Raw genomic sequence first — 21,309 nt, forward strand, 5'->3', positions numbered from 1 at the left:
TCCCAATTGTTTTTCGGGTTCCCTGAAACATGCCGAATTGGACAATCTCATAGAAATTTTCCAATTTGGCAAAACCGAATGCACATCTCTACTATTTGATCTGCCTTTCTTTACTTGTTATATATGTTAGAACACTTTAGCCATTTTTAACTCGAGAGCTTCAGCTCTATTGCTGTTAGTTAAAGGCTGTGAGTGTGGATCTCTGGTGCTGTGGGTGTAGATGTTGCTGCACACTGAGCATGTGTGTGTTCTGGCTGGAGATCCTGTTAGAATCAGAAACTGAGAGTGTGAGTATCTGGTGCTGGAGGTGTGAATGCTACTGCACTTGGGGACTGTGAATGTGAGTCTGTGGTGATCTGGGTGGAAATCCTATTGCATTCAGAGGTTGTGAGTATAAGTCTCTGCTGCTTTTTTAATGCTTTTTTTAATGTTTTTATGTAAAACCTCCTCCCTCCACCCCGTCCCCCCCTTTTTTGCCCCCCTCCCCCCCTAGTTCTAGTTCTTTTATCAGTTACACTGTGAAGCCCTGTTGGCCAGTTTGTTGTTCTATGGAAACCGATGTGATGTTTTCTTAACGATTGTCGGTATATAAAAAACTTTAAATAAATAATAATAAATAAAATAATTCACTCACACACACACACATACACACACACACACACATATATATATATATAGAGAGAGAGAGAGAGAAAGAATGTAGAATCTAGTGTAATGAGTCTTTTATGTTTTTCAGGTTTTATGGAGAAGGATGCCCTGAATTCGTCTATAAAAAATCTGATCAATGAAAACTGTTACCTTGAGACTGTGTAAAAATCACTTTTCTGATTTGATGTCTATTCTGGATTATGCAGACATCATAGACACAGTTGCCCCTGTGATCACGTCATGGTAGACTGGAGAATCTGCAATTCTTGTGTAAGATGGATGTTGAACTTTGAGTACTCCAGCAGCACTGATGGATGGATAAATTATATTAATCATGGATGTAACTCGGGGGAAAAAAGGGCCATATCTTCTAGCACTGCTGAAGCCAGAATAACTCAATGCATTCCCAGCAGTTCTTCAGATAGAAGGGCAGCAACCTGTTTCTAGGCCCAAGAGAATCAGAATGCAATCAATCAAATAAAGGTCTTAATACACCAATGTGTTGCTCCAGTCAATAAAGAAAAGTTTACTGACACAAAAAGGTAAAGTGGTAGAAATTAAGAAAAATCCTTTTCCAGAATTATAGTCTCAAAAATAAACAGTCCAGTAAAAATACACAGTAAAGATCAGCAGGGCAAGTTCCAGGTGTCCGTTTTGCCATTTTGCCCCTAGACTTTACCCAGAATCAGTGTGTGCTTCAGTCTTACTATATATTCTCCCTTGTACCTACACTGTTGCAGCCTCTCAGGAATGACACCATTCTCCTCTTCTTGAGGTTGCACTAACAAATTTCTCCATCACAAAAATAGAACACAGCTACACAGTTGTAGATTTCTAGTGCACAGCTAAAATGTTTGCAGTGGGTTGAATTTCTTTAGTTGGTAAGAAAAAAGGGATAGAAAAATACAGGATTGAGTCCACTTTATCTGTATGGAAAGTCACGTAGCCTTCTCACTGGAAATAACAAAACTGGTGAACACCTCCAATCAGAAGGTCAGCTTTATGCTCCCCTTCCATCTTTGAGAACAAATGCTTCTAAGAAGGCTGCTCCAAAAAAAATTCCCCCCATGCTCCTTTCTTATAGCCTTAAGAATTCTCCTTTCAGATGGAGAATGACCTTTAGAAACCCAATAGACAATTTGGGACGGATTTTAAAAAGGTTGCACGCTTCTTTTAAAATCTATCCCTTTATACCTACCATCACTGTTGGAAAGGACCTTGAGTGGGAACTACCCATACCTTTATTTTATCTCCCATTTTTATCACTTTTTTTTTTTTTGCTTAATTCATCCTGATTGACAAGTTCTGAGATACAAGTAATCAGATTTCAGATTTTCAAGTGCATATCCACATTTGCCATCTGTTATCAATATTTTACTCAAGGACAATGTATTTGCATTAATAATTGTACTAATGAACTAATAAATAATGCTTACTAAGCATTAAAACTGAACCTGAGTATTCTGTCTGACCATATCATTATTGTTACACAAAATACCCTTGTTTCCCTTTCCAGTGACCATAAGAATGAAGGACGTGCCATGCTGGCTCATTGATCCCAGAATCCTGTCACTGGCAGTGGCCAGTCCAGGTCACAAGTAATCAGCAGATCCCAGAAGGCAGATCTGTTTCTTGTTGCTCACTTCCAGGAGCAAGCAATGGCTTTCCCAAGTCTACTGTACTATTAATTGCTTATGGACTTTTCCTCCAGGAACTTGTCCAAATATTTCTAGAACCTTGCTGTACTGGTCGCCTTGACCTCATCCTCTGGCAATAGATTCCCACAACTTGATAGTCCTCTGAGTGAAAAAGTACTTTCTCTAATTTGATTTAAATTTGCTAGTTGTTTCATGGAGCACTCCCTTGTTTTGGTATTATTTGGAACAGTAAATAACCATCCTCTATGCATTCCACCATACATAAATCTCTATTATGTCCCATCTCAGCCATCTCTTCCTAGCTGAAGAGTCCTAACTTGTTTAACCTTGCTTCATAGGGAGCCATTCCACCCCCTTTATCATTTTTGTTGCCTTCCTCTGCGCCTTTTCTAGTTCCTTGACTTCTGTCATGTCTTTTTGGAGATGGGGCAACCAGAACTGGAAACAGTACTCAAGGTGTGGTGGCACTATGGATCAATTCCATTTTGTTCTCTATTCCTTTCCAAGTCCTAACATTCTATTTGCTTTTTTGACTGCCACTACACACTGAGCTGAGGATTTCAACGTATAATCCACAAGGACTTTGAGATCATTTTCCTGGGTGATGATTCCTAACAATGAACCAAGCATTGTGTACTTGTAGTTGGGATTATGTTTTATGTTCAAATTAAATATCATCTGTCAATCAGATGCCTGGGCTCTCAGTCTCACAAAGTGGTCCTTCAATTGCTCACAATCCACTGTGGTTTTAAAAACTGTAAATAATTTGTCTCATCTGCAAATCTGATCACCTCACTTGTTGCTCCCTTTTCTAGATCATTTATGAATTTGTTAAACAGCACAGAGCTTAAGTACAGATGTGCGTGATATTCCATTGATGACCTTTTTCCATTTGGAAAACTGATCATTTCCAGTTCATATCCCAGATCAGTCCAGACACATGGTTATGCCTCCCAACCAGCAGATGGAGACAGAGAAGAAAAGCTTTACTGACACTGACACCTGCAGTTGCTCAGTATTTCTCTGTATGCAGAGGTGCAAAACCTATAGTATGGAGATTTTAAAAAAATAATAAAATTAAAGGAGATGTTCCCTTTTCTAAATCATTTATGTGTATGTTAAACAGCACAGATTTAAGTACAGGTAGTATTCCATTAATGACCTTTTTCCATTTGGAAAACTGATCATTTAGTCCTATTCTCTTTTTCCATCTTTTGACCAGTCAATATTAGGACACTGCCTCCTATCTCATTAATCTTTTTGGCCTATTCGCCAGGTTAATGCGAAACACTATACAACTTTTCAGTCTACAAGATGGGTCATGAATTTAATCCAAATCAGACCCTCATATCTGCCTACAGCCAGAGAACTCCAATGTAAGTGTTGCAAACTACACATGGCAATTTCCTGTCTATGCAATGAGGGCTGATCATTTGCCATGCTGGCATTGAAATCCCAATGATGCATTTGAAACGCATGCTGAGGTGGAACCTTATTAGGGCAGTTTCACATCAAATGTAGAACAAATAATTCAGAGAATGCCTCAACAATAAAGTATTATAGCTGCTTTATTGCACTCTTGATTATGGCAGTGAATAAAAACCATTCTGCTTGGATTTAAACAAATCTGTATTCATTGTTGGAGTCTTGAGGAAAAGACTTTCTTCAACATAGCAATTTAGTAAATGATGGCTGATAAAGACCAAAATGGTCTAGTGCCATTTAGTATTGCAGCCGCCAGCTAATGCAGGTTACCCCAGTGCATTTCTGGAAGCACAGGGCAGTCATACCACCCATGTTATTGGCTGAACTGCCATTTTTTGCAGGTTACCTTGTGCTTCATTACCATTATCTGTCTTCAGGGATCTTCTGTGTTTATCCCAGTTTCTTGAGTTCTGTTACTGTTTTGGTCCCCACCACCAGCTCTGGAAAGACATTCCAGGTATCCACCACCTTCTCAATGAAAAAATACTTCCTGACATTATTTCTGACTCTATCCCCTTGGAGCTTCACATCATATATATAATTTATATTTTGATTATTTTTTATTGATTTTATGCATTTAAATTTGTAAACCACTTAGATTTTAACTAGAAAGATGGTATAACAAAAAATACAAATAATGACCCCTAGGTTTACAATTTCTTTTCCACTGAAAAAGGGTTAATTCTTGGCATTAATATCTTTCATGTATTTAAGAGGGCAATTATCAAAGCCACTTTCACTCATAAATGCCAGTGACTCTTTGAAAATAGCCCTGGCAAGTATGCATATAAAAATATGTACAAAACCTGGTTTGCTCATACTTTTACATACTAAATAGGCATTCCATAAGTAGAGTTGAGATGAAGCTGTGATTTACGCTCATTGGGGTAGATTTTAAAACGTGCATGCGGGTGTAAATGTGCGCATGCTACCCAGCGTGCACACATGTACGTCTGATTTTACAATGTTATAAAATCAGATGTCTGCATGCACAAGGGGGTGCACAATTGTGCACCTTGCGAGCTCCAAGCCCGCGCTGAGATGCGCTGCCTTCCCCCATTCCCTACCCCCCTACCCCACCTTCCCTTCCCCTACCTCCCCCGCCCTTCCCCCCTACCTGTTTCCTTTTTTCACTTTTGTTTGAAAACTTACTCAAGCCCTGGGGCTGAAGTAAGTTGCACGATCCCCGGCACAGCGACAAATGGCTGCTTTGCCGGGAGCCTCTGACCCCGTCCCCACCCTGCCCCTTTTTGCAAGCCCCAGGACTTACACGTATCCCGGGGCTTTAAGCTCGTCGTTGGGCCTTTTGAAAATAGGTCCGGCGCGTGTAACCTTTTGAAAATTTGGCCCATATTTTTTAAAAAGTATATACATAAGTTACCATGCACAAGTTTTGCTCTGCTTGGAGTGGGCATAGTTTGTGCATGATAATATATGCGTGTACTTAGGCAATTACCCAAGTATTACCCACACTCTCCTGGGGACCCATCGCTGCCTCTGGATCAGCTATTGAGGTCCGTGGCAATCTGGGGAACCCAAACACTTTCTGATCAGCCAGTGGAGTCCACATCCTCCTGGAGACCCAACACTCGCTGTCGATCAGCCACTAGGGTCCTCGTCCTCCTGGGGAATCTGTCACCTCTTCTCAACCAATGTCTTGAGGTTTTCTTCCTCGATGGGAGGGGTTTCCATTACTATAATTTATAGCTCATGTAGGGTCATGGCTTTGCCCATTGTCCAGTGATTATAGCTCTCAAGGATTTCAACTCGGCTAAGTTCAATGCCTACTATTGTTTTTCCTAGCTTAGAGGAACCCCTCCTGTCAGCCACAAGGATGAGTCTCAGGTAGAAACACAGAAATGTGACAGCATAAAAAGCTGTATGGCCCATCTAGTTTGCCCATCCATCCAACTAATTTAGTTTTAGAAGTACCATCAGTCTTTTGAAGAGATTCCTAGTATTTATCACATGCTTTCTTGAATTAAGATACTGTTTTTGTCTCCACCATCTCCAATGGGAGGCTGTTCCATGAATCCATTACTCTCTCTGTAAAGAAATATTTCTAAGATTACTCCTGAGTCTACTCCCTTTCACCCTGTTCCCATGACCCCTTGTTCTATACTCTCCTTTCTGTTAAAAGAGGCTAATATCATGTGCATGGAAACCTTTGAGAAATTTAAATGTCTCTATTATATTTCCCCTATCTTGCCCTTCCTCAAGGGTGTACATGTTTAGATCTTTGAGTCTATTCCCATATGCTTTAGAATGAAAAGCAGTGATCATTTTAGTAGCCACCCTCTGGACCAACTCCAACTGGTTTATATCCAGAATTGTCCACAGTATTCCAAATGAGGTCTCACCAAGGACCTATACTGTGGCAATATCACCTTCCTTTTTCTGTTCTCCCTACGCAGCCAAGTATCTGTCTGTCCTTTGCTGTCACTTTATCCATCTGTTTGGCCACCTTAAAATCATAAGATACAATCATCCCCATATCCTGCTCTTCTTTCATGCTTAGAAGAATTTCATCTCCAATACCATACCTCTCCCTTGGGAGCCTAAATGCATTACTCTACATTTTTTAGCAATAAATATTAGCTGCCAGTCTATTAACCATTTCTTGAGCTTTACTATATCCCTCCTCATGTTTTCCACACCTTCCTGGATGTCTACCAAGTTGCAGATTTTGGTAGCAACGTCAAAAAGATAAATCTTTCCTGATAATCCTTCCTCTATGTTTCTCACAAAAATGTCGACAAGAAAGGATTCTAGAACTGAATGTTGATGTACACCACTAATAACACCCCCTTCCTCAGAGTAAACTCCATTTATCACTACCCTTTGTCACCTCCCACTCAGCCAGTTTCTAGTCCAGTCAGTCATTCTAGGTTCCATACTAAGGGCGCTCAATTTATTTATAAGTCTCCTGTGTGGCATTGTGTCAAAAAGTCTTATTGGAATCCAAGTACACTGTCTACTGCTCTCCCTTGATCCAACTCTCTGGTCACCCAATCAGAGAAATTGATCAGATTCTTCTGACAAGACGTACCTGTAGTAAAACCATGCTGCCTCAGATCATACATCCACTGGATTCCAGAAACCGTACTATATTTTAGCAGCAATTTCAGTAATTTACTCACCACAGGTGAGATTAACGATCCTGTAATTCCTAGCCTCCTGCTTACTTCCTTTTTTATGAATAAGAACCACATCCACTCCTCTCCAGGTTTCCGGAACTACTCCCGACTCTAAGGAAGCATTGAAAAGGTCAGCCAGTAGAGCTGCCAGGATTTCTCTAAGTTCCCACAATACCCTCAAATGTATCTACTTCAAGTTTAGTTAGCTCTTTATTAACACACTAATCTGAAAATCAATTGAATTTTACCTCACTTACAATCTTATTTGTGTTCATTTAATGTGGTCCTGCTCCAGGCCCTTCCACAGCGAATAATGTCCCTGTATGAAAGAGCAGGGGTGAGCAAACTGTGAGGCGAGCCAGTCAAGGAAGTAAAACATGGTTATACTGTTTAGTCTTGGTGCCATGGAGGTACTACAAGCTTAGGAAAGAGGGAGCTTGCAGACTGTAGTGACATCACTGTAAGTATCCAGACCAGCGAAAGTGTGTTCCACTAAATCTTTAGATCTGTAGGCTATAACATCACAATTTGAAGTTCATTGTCAAATATCAAAGTTTAATCGAAAATGTTCAAAAAGAAGCAGTCATTTTCTTGAAGAGCCAATTAAAGCACATCAGAATGAGAAATCGGTCCGTGTTTCACGGGAAGTTGCATCGAGAGGGATAAGGAAGACCAGAAAAGATCTTTCCACATATTTCACAGTATGTGAAATATACAATAAAGTAATATTTAAATAATATATAGTGTTTAAATAACAGATTACAAAAGGGCTAACAATAGCAGCCAGATATATTAAAAACCATACCTTTCCTAGCGTGTAGCAGATGGACTCAAAACAAGTGGGTATAGTGTGCTCGTGCTAGCAGTTGGAGACGGATCTGATGTCAGCACGGGTACATATACCCCCGCAGGAAGTGCAGCAATTCAGTAATTTCTGTCTCCAAAGCAGTTTGGAGCTACCTCACGCTCGCTGAGCGTGTTTCCAAATTCTAACGACTAAATTCATTGAAGAATCCTACCGGAAGACGAGCCCCGCACTCCTGCGGTGATACCATTCGGTCCCTCCCCCAGTTGAGTTTCCCGAGGTGATTTCCGTGGTCCCTCGGAGGTAAGAGCCTCGGTCCTGTGGCCGATTTGCGGCAGGGACCTAGACCCCGGGTGAGAAGGGCTCGGGCGCGGCATAGATGCAGCCTCGGTCCCGGCATGGACTTGGCCCCCGAGCGAGACGAGTTCGGGCGCGGCCTAGAGGCAGCAGGTGCACCTCCTCGAGCGCGGCGGTGAAGGTAATCACCCTCTCCCCCCGCAGATGGAGACCACCCGGGTCGCAGCCGGGAAGCGCCGAAGACAAGGTAAGGCGTACATCTTTACTTGTTGGTCTCCGAGGAACCGAGGAGTAGCAGAGTCTGCCTACGTGGCAACCCGCCAAGGGGGTCGCTATTTGCCTGTCTGCTCGCCGACGCCTTCTGCCCTGGTTCGTCACCGCGCAATAGGCGCATGTTGCTACGCGCACGTTAGGTGCCCGTTGCTAAGTGCATACTGTTAGGCGCCCGTGGCTAAGCGCACGTTGATAGGTGCCCGCTACTAAGTGGCGCCCACTGATAGGCGCCCACTGATAGGCGCCAGTTGATAGGCACACGTTGATACGCGCACATTGATAAGCGCACGTTCATAGGCGCCAGTTGATAGGCGCACGTTGATAGGCGCACGTTGATAGGCGCACGTTGATACGCGCACGTGGACAGGCGCACGTGGATAAGCGCATATTGGTAGGCGCACATCTTTCGCGCATATTACAAAGCGCAGACTCTAGCTGAGTTAACAGACGAGATGGAGCGTAAGAGAGCCCATGCGTCAGCGGAGCCGGCACCTCCAGAATCAGGCATAAGCCTCTGCTCTGCATGCAACCTCAGAGCCACACAGAGCGAGGAAGCAGACTCCCTATGTGCCCAATGTGAACTGGGAGTTCCAGGCCAGGACCGGTCGCAGCCCAGCGTACTTGCCAGTTCCTCAGGGAACACCCCGGACCTAGCAGACAGCGGTGAGCTACCAGGGAACCCAAGAAACCTGGTGCCCCTAAGGCCAGATCCGGCTTCGCTCTCCTGGGTGGAATTATTCAAGGGGATTCATGCCTTTGTCACAATGCAGGCTGCGCCCCGAACGGGTCCATACGTACCGGATAACCCGTCCCCTGGACCCTCAAGGTCTAGACATGGCCACTCGCCACCCGGAACCCCCATTTATGGGGATTCAGATTGCCCTGAGGAAGACGAAGAGCCCCCCGAGGAGGGAGAACTTCCCTCGGGGATTGAACCATATCGGATCATGAGGCGCTTCTTTCTGAAGGAGGATCTCCCAGGCCTGATCTCTCAATGCCTGTCGGCACTGGCTCTTCCGGGCCATGACACCCCGGGGAACCGAGAATGAACCCCCTGTTAGAGGGCCTGCGTCAAATGACTCACCATTTTCCCCTCCTACAAGCAGCACAGCAGCTAATCGATCTGGCCAGCATTTCCTTAGCTGCCGGGTCTAAGGGGTACATGCCATGTACCCCTTAGACCTGGCAGCTAAGGAAATGCTGGCGTGCCCTCAGGTAGATGCCATAGTAAGCGCAATTGTGAAGTGCACCACCATTCCGGTGGAAGGGGGGACGGCCCTCAAGGATACACACGACCAGCGCATGGACGCCATTCTGAAACAAGCCTTTGAGGTGGCAGCCATGTCCCTACGAATTGCGACCTGCTGCACCATGGTGACACGTTCCTGTTTATCACAGGCTAGGAACAACACCCCGGGAGAAGAGATGGAATCAGCTCTCTCGTTCCTCACTGACGCAGACTCCGACCTAGTCCGTACGGCAGCCAAGGGAGTGTCATCCTCAGTGGCAGCCTGGAGGCAGCTCTGGCTACGTAATTGGTCAGCCGACTCCTCTTCCAAGACACGTCTCACGAGAATGCCCTTTAAGGGATCCCTCCTGTTCGGCAGCGACCTTGAGAAACTGGCCAATAAATGGGGCGCCTCTCCGTTGCCCCGTACCAGAAGACAGGCCAAGGAGGAGTCAGCGCCCTTTTCCTAGACCATCCAGAGGTAGAAACTCTCAGCGCTTCAACCCTTACAGGACTCGCTACCAAGCACCTCGTTCGCAGGCCAGGAACCAGTCCTTTCGGACTAAGCACAACAAGAGGGGAACCGGCTCAGGTTCGGGTCCCGGCCGTACCCCACAATGACAATCAGCCGACCCATCCGGGGGTAGCAGCCATAGGGGGCAGGCTAACCCTCTTCTACTGCAGGTGGGTCGAGATTACCTCGGACCAGTGGGTCCTCGCCATCATCCGAGAAGGGTACTACCTGGACTTTCTTCGGCTCCCGCCGAACGAGTTTGTGGAATCTCCTTGTTCACCCCTCAAGAGGACGGCACTAGAAGTTACCTTGCAGAGGCTCCTGTCCCTAAAAGCCATAATCTCAGTGCCTGCAGGGGAGATAAATTCTGGGCATTATTCCATTTATTTCATAATGCCCAAGAAGGAGGGCACTTTCAGGCCCGTCCTGGACCTCAAGTCAGTCAATCGACACCTACGGGTCCCCAGCTTTCGCATGGAAACTCTGCGGTCTGTCAAAAATTCAGTACAGCCAGGGGAGTTTCTCACATCCCTAGATCTGTCGGAAGCCTACTTGCATATCCCAATCCATCGGGATCACCAGCGCTATTTACGCTTCAAAGTCCTGAACCAACACTTCCAGTTTCGAGCTTTACCCTTCGGGTTAGCCACCGCGCCGCGGACCTTTACCAAGGTCATAGTAGTAGTGGTGGCATCCCTCAGGAAGGAAGGAATCCTTGTCCATCCCTACCTGGACGATTGGCTGATCAGGGCAAAGTCACCAGAGGAGAGCCACCAGGCAACCAACAGAGTTATAGCTCTTCTGGAAAGCCTAGGATGGGTAGTAAACTTGAACAAGAGTTCCCTACAGCCTTCTCAGTCGCTGGAATACCTAGGAGTCCGATTCGACACCCAGGAAGACAAGGTCAACCTGACCTCCAAGAGAAGATCAAAGCTCCGGAATCGTCTGCAGGCCCTGCTGAGCGCCACCCGGCCCACAGCTTGGGATTACTTACAGGTCCTCGGCCTTATGGCATCCACTCTGGAGGTGATACCATGGGCGTGGGCTCATATGAGACCATTACAACGTGCCCTCCTATCTCTGTGGAGCCCACGATCACAGAACTACACCATACACCTACCTCTACCAGCCAGAGTGCGGAATCAGATACGGTGGTGGTTGCAGCCCTGCTCACTACAGATGCCAGCCTGAACGGATGGGGAGCACATTGCGAAGAACTCACCGCCCAAGGGCGGTGGAACAGAGAAAAGTCGGGGGTGGAACATCAACCGACTAGAGGCACGGGCAGTCAGGCTAACGTGCCTGCGATTTGCCCACAGACTTCGCAACAGAGCGGTCAGAGTGTCGGACAACGCCACCACGGTGGCATACATCAACCGACAGGGCGGAACCAGAAGCCAACAGGTATCCCTAGAAATAGCCCCCCTGATGACTTGGGCGGAAGCAAATCTCCAGGACATCTCCGCCGTCCACATCGCCGGGAAGGACAACACCACGGCAGACTTCCTCAGCAGAGAAAGCCTAAATCCAGGGGAATGGCAGCTGTCACCCACAGCTTTCCAGATGATTGTGGATCAGTGGGGGACGCCGGGCATGGACCTACTTGTGGACAGGTCCAACGCTCAAGTACCCAGATATTTCAGCCACAGGCGGGATCTTCTATCCCAGGGGATCGATGCCCTGGTACAGCCATGGCCTCAGGGGATCCTGCTATATGCCTTTCCTCCATGGCCCCTGCTGGGCGCCATTATACACAAGATTCAGCGGCACAGAGGCCTAGTTCTTCTAGTTGCCCCGGACTGGCCAAGAAGACCCTGGTACGCAGACATGAGAAGACTGCTGGCAGGGAATCCACTACCCCTGCCTCCACACAGGGACCTGCTGCGGCAAGGTCCCATCCTCCACGAGGATCCAGCTCAATTCTCTCTTACGGTCTGGCCATTGAGAGGGCTAGGCTGAAGAAAAGAGGATACTCGAGGCTGGTAATAGATACACTCCTCCGAGCACGCAAGTTCTCCACATCACTAACATATATAAGGATCTGGAGAGTATTTAAAGCCTGGTGCGAAACTCACGGCACCAATCCACATACTGCTAAGATCCCTATCATTTTGGATTTCCTGCAAGATGGACTTCAGAAGGGTCTGTCCCTCAATTCCATTAAGGTTCAAGTGGCAGCGCTATCCTGCTACGGTCCCCGGAGTGACGGCAACAGCATTGCCACACACCCAGACGTTTCACATTTCCTGAAAGGAGTCAAACACATTCGCCCGCCACTGAAGTGGCCAGTGCCCCTGTGGAACCTCAACCTAGTTTTGGAATTCCTAGCGGGACCTGCCTTCAGACCACTTCGAGGCCTGTCCCTCCGTTTGTTAACCTTGAAGATGGTGTTCCTGCTGGCTGTATGCTCAGCACGCCGCATCTCAGAGCTACAAGCACTGTCCTGCCGTGATCCGTTTCTCAGAATCACTCCAGAGGCTATCCATCTTCGCATGGTTCCTTCCTTCTTACCCAAAGTAGTCTCACACTTCCACCTCAACCAAACCATATCCTTGCCTACCACGGAAGGTTTGAAGAAGTCGGAAGAAGGTCGAATACTACGCCATCTCGACATCGGCAGGCTACTGTCCAGATACCTGGAAATGTCAGAAGCAGTACGAAAGACGGACCATCTGTTCGTCCTTCACAGCGGGAAGAGGCAATGGGAAGCGGCCTCCCGGGCAACCATCGCCCGCTGGATCAAAGAAGTTATCAAGGCGTCCTACGTAGAAGCGGGAAAACCACCCCCTCTACGGGTCAAGGCTCACTCTACCAGAGCGCAAGCGGCCTCTTGGGCAGAAACTAGGATGCTGTCGCCTGCAGAGATATGCAAAGCGGCGACGTGGTCCTCCCTCCATACCTTCTCCAGATTCTACCGTCTGGACGTCCAGGCCAGGGAGGACACAGCATTTGCGAGGGCAATCCTGAACGGACCTCTGGCAGCCTCCCGCCCAGTCCGGGAGTAGCTTTTGTACATCCCACTTGTTTTGAGTCCATCTGCTACACGCTAGGAAATGTAGAGATTACTTACCTGATAATCTCGTTTTCCTTAGTGTATGCAGATGGACTCAGCATCCCGCCCGGCTGCCAGTATACATGGGGATCCACCGACTCGCGGTAAGCCATATTTTCTTATAATAGGGCATCCACCCTGCCGGGTGTCGACGCCTTCCGGTTGAGAACCCTGGCGGTCTCCAGCTACTATCAATCGGTCAGGGTAATCCTATTCATTTAATCGATCGGTCAATTACACATATATCCATAAAGCTTTTGCAAGGAAGATTACTGAATTGCTGCACTTCCTGCGGGGGTATATGTACCCGTGCTGACGTCAGATCCGTCTCCAACTGCTAGCACGAGCACACTATACCCACTTGTTTTGAGTCCATCTGCATACACTAAGGAAAATGAGATTATCAGGTAAGTAATCTCTACATTCTGAATCTAACTGCTTCATCTATTGTACAGTGATTGCAGGAAGTGAAAATGCCAAGCGATAGGTAAGAGACAAAAGCATGCCATGGGACAGCCAATCACTGGGGGTGTATGAATGACATAACAAAGCCAGAGGTACCAGTCAAAGAGTGAACTAAACGTAGATCAAAGAAAATTAGACTATTCAATCTCCTTGTTAAGACCTTGAGGTAAGAGGGTGCCCAATTCAAAAATCCAACATTGTTCATGTTGTACCAGATAAGTAGAGAAATCACCACCATGAGTGGGGAGATCAACAAACTCCATTAGAAAGAATGTCAAAGCAGAGATCGTTATGTCGTTTTTCCAGTCAATGTGAAACAAGGAGATTTTTGCTCTTTAAGAGGCACAGGCAACAGCAATGTTCAAGCATCCTGGTTTTAAGTTTGCAGATGCTTTCCCCGCAGAGAGCGTGGGCAGCTTATTATGTTCACAACACTGGCAGAGTAACAGTCTGAAAACTTCTTAAGTGTGTAAAACCTCCTGTTATCTAGATTTTGAAACATTGAAAGGGAATCAGAAAATAGGCAGACAGCACATTAACCATAAGGGAAATGGCCAGTCCTGCGTCGATCAGCAGAGGCGAGCAAACGGAGTTGAAGAGGTATGAGTAAGTTCCACAAGATTTTGCCATTTGGTTTGGGAAATGCAAATCTAATATTAAATTGGTCCTTGCAGGCAAAATGTGACAATCCCTCTTGTAGATGTCATCAAAATATTAGGGATGAATTTAGATGCACTTTCGATGTCAAAACAAGTTTCTCTGTTAAACAGATCTCTTTTGCAATCTTCGCATATTAAGGAAAATTGCTGCCCTGTTGAGCAAAGATGACTTGAAAATGTGCTAATATTATCAAAAATTGACTATTATAATTCTCTCCATGTTAGTTGCAATTGCCGAAGGTTAGTTTTTGTTATGCTATCTGAGAACACTGCAGCCAAAATTTTGTTGCAGGATTATTTTTTAAATCTTGTGCCTTACTTACAGACCCTGTCCAGAAGTAAGCCAGACTACTTAGCAAATATCTTACTACCATATAGGTCCTCAACATGACTTAGATCTCAAAAAGGACTTTTGCAAATTTCTTCACCCCGAGAAATCAGATTTGAGGAGACCAGAAATCAAACCTTCCAATAACAAGCACCTAAAATCTGGAATTCTCTGCTATTGGATTTATGCTCAGAAAGCAACTTTTTAAAATTCAGAAAATTAATTCAAGCCTAGGTGTTTGCAAAAATTTTCCCCTAATAATTTATAAACCTCTTCAGGGTGGTCTCTGGTAGTATTCTGGACTTCAATTTCTGATTATTAATGTACTTCTGACTATTATTCCTTTGGTTGTATTGAATGCTCTGTTTGCTTAATTCTGTTTTTAATAGTTTTATTTTATTTTTAATGTTTACTTTTATTGTAATTTTTTAATCTAATTAAGTTTAATTTAATTTGTTATTGTAAACTGGCTTGAAATTGTACAGAAAATCAGAATATTAAATAAAGATTACCATTATCAATACAAAATGGGAAGGGGGGGGGAAGGTTCAGAAAAAGTAGATTGCGGGGCTAGCACCTGCCAGTGCCATCTAATACTAGTGCAAACCTCCTTAATCCTGCTTGAAAAATGTAGCACACAGGTCATTCTGTTAGATGGAATAGAAGGAGAAGGGATAAAAAGTAAGTTATGGTTAATGCACAGGGCATGTTTATACGCCCTCTTAATGGTACATGGAGGATAGCTTCTAGATAAGGAATGAGACTTCATGACCTGAGCTTGTGCTATGAAGTTGATTTGGGAAGAGCACAAGAATCATAGATGGAGAAACTGGCCAATAGTGATATTATCGCGAAGAGTCTGTGGGCGGTCACTTTCATATCAAAGCAAACTATTCTTGTTAGTGGGTTTGTGAAAAATGGAAGTGAATGGTGAGCCATCCTATACTGACACCAAGGTATCTGAGAAGGAGATTTGTGAAAGTTGTTTGCAGTGGGTGAAATGCAGATTAGGATCACATATATCCAACCAATAGAGAAACACATAGAACCGGACATCCATGCCACCCAAAATAAAAAAATATATATCATCGATGAAACGGAGCCAAACAGGTATGAACTGCTGAAAAATGTTTCTATAAATCCAGTTAGATTTGAATTTTGAGATGTAAAGGCATGCAATATCAAGAGCCATAGTGCCCCCCATAGCTGTACCTTTTATCTATTGGAAAAACATTTGCTGAAAGCAAAGATTTTCTGTTAATGCTAAGTGAACCAGTTTCAACAAGTATTGGGTAGGTATGTGAGAATCCTGTGGTCGTTGATTCAAGAAAGATTCAATCAGACAGTGCATCATCCTGAAGGATATTTTTATAGAGAGAATCAATGTTTAATGTGATCAAATAAAATGGGTGGGAAGTAATTGTTGCCCCTGTAGAAGAGTGATAATGTGGCCCAAGTCATGGACATGGGAAAGACTTAAAGGGACAAATGGCTGATGGATTCCTTCTCCAAGTTTATTGACAAATTCTAATAGAGAATCCAGTCCTGTGATTATGAGGTGTCCAGGAGGGTTTTACAGAGATTTGTGAATTTTGGGACATATGTAAAACACTGGAGTGATGGAAAATTTCACAAGTAGAAAGTCTGATTCACAGGAGGTGATTTAATGGTTATCTAAGCCCTGCTGAATAAGGGATGATACTGCTGAGTATAGCACAGGTGTAGGATCGCTCAGAAGGGGCTTATAAAAGTCAGCATTAGCCAGCTGTCTATTCATCTCAGTGATGTAAGCAGCCCGATCCAAGATGATTATCCCCCCTCCCTTGTCGGTCGGTGTGATAATTATAGATATAACAGATGTTGGGAAGCTTAGTGCTAACCACCTTACTGTTGTGAGTAGGTGGTGCGGTAAGAGTGGGGTGGGCTGGTGTGATGAGTTTTCTCCTGAAGTTGTTGGTTTTTCGGCATCCGATGGCCATGGTGTGAGCCTAAAAAAATAAAGAGGTAGCAGAGTCCACTGCAGCAGCTGAAGAAAAGTCCCCTGTGCATGTTCCTTCCCCAAAGGAGTTGTCAGATGATGAAGTATCGAAGGGAACCCTTTTGTGAGCAAGACGCAGTGCCTTCATCCAGGGGTATACAAACCCTTTAGCATAATCTAGCTGATCACATTGGAACTTTGTTAATTTAAGGGCTTTCAAGTCAGAATGAAATTTATCTACATTCTTTTGGAATTCAGATAACTGAGTACTGTAGGTAACCACTGAGATTTGATCTTTCAGTATGTCCAGCTAAGCAGAGATTTGATTTTGGAGCACAGAGGCAACCTGTTTAGTGGTTTTGACGATGTGTACTATTAAATTGAAAGAACATTTATTCTCATTGATTCCAATGAGTGATCACAGTAGGATTGTAAGTGTGAAGTCGGGGCGCTTTTAAGATTCAGAGACCATGGGAGATCCTACATACCCTGCAATATTCCACTAAAGTTGTTGGGTAAAGTTTGACTCTGGTGGCATGTTTCTATAGTCTTATTGCTGCCTGGTGAATACCCTTCATAAATGATTGCATGTGTGTATATATATATAGAAAGATAGATAGTAATCCATCTTGAGGGGCCTCAACTAATTGCATGAATGGAATGGGGGCTACAGCTCAGAAGTTTACTCACTCATGTGATAGAGGATAGACTCTCAGATTTATTTAGTGGGCTCAGATTTATTTAGTGGGTCATGCACATGGTGCAGTGGACTTTATTTGAAACAGTGAGGCAGAATACCCTTTTCTGGCTGGTCAGGGAAGGCATTGCCTATCCTTCCCTCCATGAACCTTGTCCCCCTGTTTCCCAACTAGTGCTGGCATAAATTAAGGCTCCAACAACAAAGATTCACTCCATTCACAAGCTTAATCAAAACCCCAACTTTATTTTTCTTGGATTTTCCAGACAGCAACTATGTACATTTTAGAAGAGGTTCATGAGATACACAATCTGAGTAAAACATACACTACTAACACCAAAGTTTTGTAAACCATCTCCTCCCAGTCTTCACCTGAACAGCAAAAAGATTTTTCACATCTTTATCACTTTCCCTATTCCTCTCCACCACTTCTAGAACATAAAGGGGTAGATTTTCAAATAGCGCGAATTGGCCTACTTTTGCTGGCGCATCAGGCGCAAGCAAAAGTAAGCTGGATTTTAGTAGATACGCGCGGAGCAGCGCGTATCTGCTAAAAACCTGGATCGGCGCGCGCAAGGCTATTGATTTTGTATAGCCGGCGCGCGCCGAGCCGCGCAGCCTACCCCCATTCCCTCCAAGGCCGCTCCGAAATTGGAGCGGCCTCGGAGGGAATCCTTTAACGCCCTCCCCTCACCTTCCCCTCCCTTCCTCTACCTAACCCACCCGCCTGGCCCTGTCTAAACCCCCCCCCCCTTACCTTTGTCGGGGGATTTACACCTCCCTCCGGGAGGTGTAAATCCCCGCGCGCCAGCGGGCCTCTTGCGCGCCGGGCTGCGACCTGGGGGCGGGTACAGAGGGTGCGGCCACGCCCCCGGACCTCCCCGGGCCGTAACCACGCCCCCGTACACGCCCCCAAAACGCTGCCGACACGCCCCCTAAATGCCGCGACGACCGGGCCCGCCCCCCGACACGCCCCCAACATGCCCCCCTCGGAGAACCCCAGGACTTACGCGAGTCCCGGCGCTCTGCGCGCGCCGGTAGGCCTATGTAAAATAGGCTCACCGGCGAGCAGGGCTCTGAAAATCCGCCCCTAAATGTACATTCCCAACTACCTTTCTGGTCACTCATACCTGACCCCCAGGGCTATTCACAGCATCAGGATCTCAGGAACCATCTCTCCCAACTTTCTGTTACGACTGCTGCTGCCCGACGTCTCCACTCCGCCCTCCTTACCTATTTTGCGACTCCTCGCGCGGTTGATGGACGTCTGGCTGCCGCTGCGTCTGCCTGCCATCCTCTCCGGCGTCCCCGGTCTGGCTTGGGCGCTGCATCCTGCCATGTTGTTCAGCTACCATAGGGCGTACACGCTGCATGGCCCTGCTTCTTATTCTTTCTTTGGCGCGAACCTCAGGGGCGTCCCCCTGTGATGACGTCACACATCCCGGATACAAAAGCCTATTCTGCTAGCTATTCGAGTTAGCAATGGTGACGGAACTCCTTAAGGTAAAGGAACTCCTTACGGATGGGATTCGTTCTCTGTACCTAGCTACTCTGCCTCTCCGTAATTGGACTTAACTCTATCGGGGTACCCGCTCCTCGGGGGCCTCTCTCTTTTCTTTCAGGTCACTGGAACTGGTACTCGCTCCTCGAGGGCCCATGTTCCCGGACTCTCTGCCTGAGCTAACTTCTGCTTGGAAGAAACTGCTGCCTACACCATCAGTGAGTTACCATCCGTATTCTCTCAGAGCTGTTCCCTGGAACCAGGTACTCGCTCCTTGAGGGCCTGCCTCTATTCCAGCTTCTGTGTTACCTTCCGGGAGAAACCGCTGTGTGAGTAATCTACCAACGAGGCTCTATTCCAGAACCCTGGCTCTATTCCAGAACCCAACGGAGTCAAAGCAGAGAAAAAGGCTGCATGGCTCTTCCAATTTTGGAGATAGCGGAGTCCCGCTGGCGGTGGACCCTGCTGCTGGTGGTGAACAAGAACATGCTTTGACTCCATTGGGTTCTGGAATAGAGCCTGGAATAGAGCCAGGAATAGAGCCTGTTTCCTTACATTTTATTTCTTTTGTATTTTTTATTTTCACATCTATGTTTCTAATACAAAGTTATTGCTTTGTTATGATTTAAATTTAATAAATAGAGTTAAAAAAAAAAATCTCAGGTTCTCCACCACTTGAAATATCTGGTACTACTAGAAGTGAAAAAGGGCACAAATGTGAGGGTCTCCCTTCTTCTAGCTTCCTTGCCACTGCAGGTGCTTGTCCTCTGCTAAGCTTCAATCACCATCTTATTGTTACGCTCCACGGCCGCAGACGGCTGCGACTGCTGTTGCTCACCTCCTTTTTCTCTGCTTTGACTCCGTTGGGGGAACCCGTGGCCTCTGCCAGCTACTGCTGGCCTTCCTACCTCTGTTCTGGGGCCCTCCTGAGCAGCATGGATGCTGCCGACCGCCATCTTACCTTTGGGGTCCCCTAGGCGCGTGCCCGTGCTCCCAGGCCAGCTTTAACCACATCATGGCGGGAACCTCGGGGGCGTCCCCCTCAGATGACATCACTCATCTTGGATACTTAAGCTCGCTGGTCCAGACAGCCTATGACTTGGCAACGAGTTCACCTTGCTGAATCCACCTACTCTCGCTTCAGTACTTGTTCCGGTTCCTGCTTCTGTGGCGTGAGATTACTGGGTACCAGCTCCTCGGAGGCCCTTCCTCGTCTCTTGACTATCCGCTCCTCGGAGGGCCTTTCGCTCGGACTCCTGCCTGCCTCGCTTCCCGAGGCTTTCTAAGGAACTCCTTCTTTCCTTCAGCCACTGTGACTAACCACACTGTGGACTACTGCTGTGATATCTACTGTAGAATCCTCTCCGGTGTGCCCCGCTCTGCGGACCATTGCCGGAATATCACTAGAAGAGCCCTCCCTGGGTCTACCCCGCTCTGCGGACCTTTGCTGTGATATCGCTAGAGGCACCCTGCTCTGCGGACCAGTGCTGTGATCTCCTAGAGGAACCTCGCCGGTGTACCCCGCTCTGCGGACCATTGCCGTGACCTCCCACCGAGGAACCCTCGCTGGTGTACCATCTCTACGGATCCCGTGTAACCACAGTGACTGTACTATCTCTCGGCACCCCTGCTCCTCAGTGCCTCTCCTATTGCCTGTGACTCAAGTCTATCCCGAGCTGAGTCTGACGTCAGCACCTATGCTGTCGCTCCGTGGCCCGCCTCCTGGGGTCTTTCTCTCCTTCTGCTGTATTCCATCCTGCAGCCGAGACCTCGCCTCTTGACGGTGAGGCTCAGTGGGGCTCCTCCCCTGGGCAGTACCATCTCTCACCTCGGCCAAGGGGTCCACACACCCACAAATCTTAATACTTATGTACTTCCTCTGTGAAATAGCTTGGAATCCCAGCTCCCCTACTTGCTCCAGAACTGAGCCTGCAAGCTCTTGATTGCCAAATAAATCTCCAATAACTTGCCTCATTTGTAGTTTGCAATTCCTAGGGCCTTCCTGCTGCCTCTTGCCTTCACCCGCCTTTCACATATCCCCCTTATATATGCCTCCATTATACTGTGGATGTGGAAACATGGCTGCAAACAAGACATTACAAGTTACTGAACCTGATACACGTTTGATGGTAGAATCAATGAGAGAAACATATTGTAGGCAATTTTGAATACACCATGGGCACTTTTAAAATGTGTACATTGTAGCTAGTTTTCAAAGGAAAACTACTCATCAAGGTAAAAAGCCTCAAGACTTTGGTAGTGCAGAGGTGGAGTTAGATCCCCCAAGAGAGTGTGGACCCTAATGGCTGATCGAGAAGTAGAATTGGGTCCCCCTGGAGGGTGTGGATCCCAGTGGCTGATTGAGAGGCTGAGTTGGATTTCTTTGAAAATTGCCTACAATATATGCACACCAAAAGCACCAACAAATATTTGCACCTGCTATTTGTGTGAAGTCTCCAGTTGGGGCAAAACTTCACACATACATTTCAAGATTGAATGTTTTCCGGCTGTTTTACTACCCCAGCCTACCTTCCTGCACCTCTTGAATGCCTCTTTTTTTTTATAAAGGGAGGTGAGGAGAGTG

General features: G+C 46.3%; 1 protein-coding gene across 3 annotated transcripts in view; it reads left to right on the plus strand.

Annotated features, from left to right (window-relative positions):
• Window positions 1-1,158, plus strand: part of LOC115082694 (ubiquitin carboxyl-terminal hydrolase 47-like) — a 134,866-nt gene extending 133,708 nt beyond the window's left edge. For all 3 annotated transcript variants that reach the window (XM_029586891.1, XM_029586889.1, XM_029586890.1), the window contains one exon: window positions 737-1,158. In XM_029586891.1, coding sequence (XP_029442751.1) covers window positions 737-813 — 77 coding nt within the window. In that variant the 3' untranslated portion in view covers window positions 814-1,158. The remainder of the gene's footprint in view (window positions 1-736) is intronic.
• Window positions 1,159-21,309: the final 20,151 nt, after the last annotated feature.

Source organism: Rhinatrema bivittatum, unplaced genomic scaffold, assembly GCF_901001135.1.
Source record: "Rhinatrema bivittatum unplaced genomic scaffold, aRhiBiv1.1, whole genome shotgun sequence".
NCBI classification, from domain to species: domain Eukaryota; kingdom Metazoa; phylum Chordata; class Amphibia; order Gymnophiona; family Rhinatrematidae; genus Rhinatrema; species Rhinatrema bivittatum.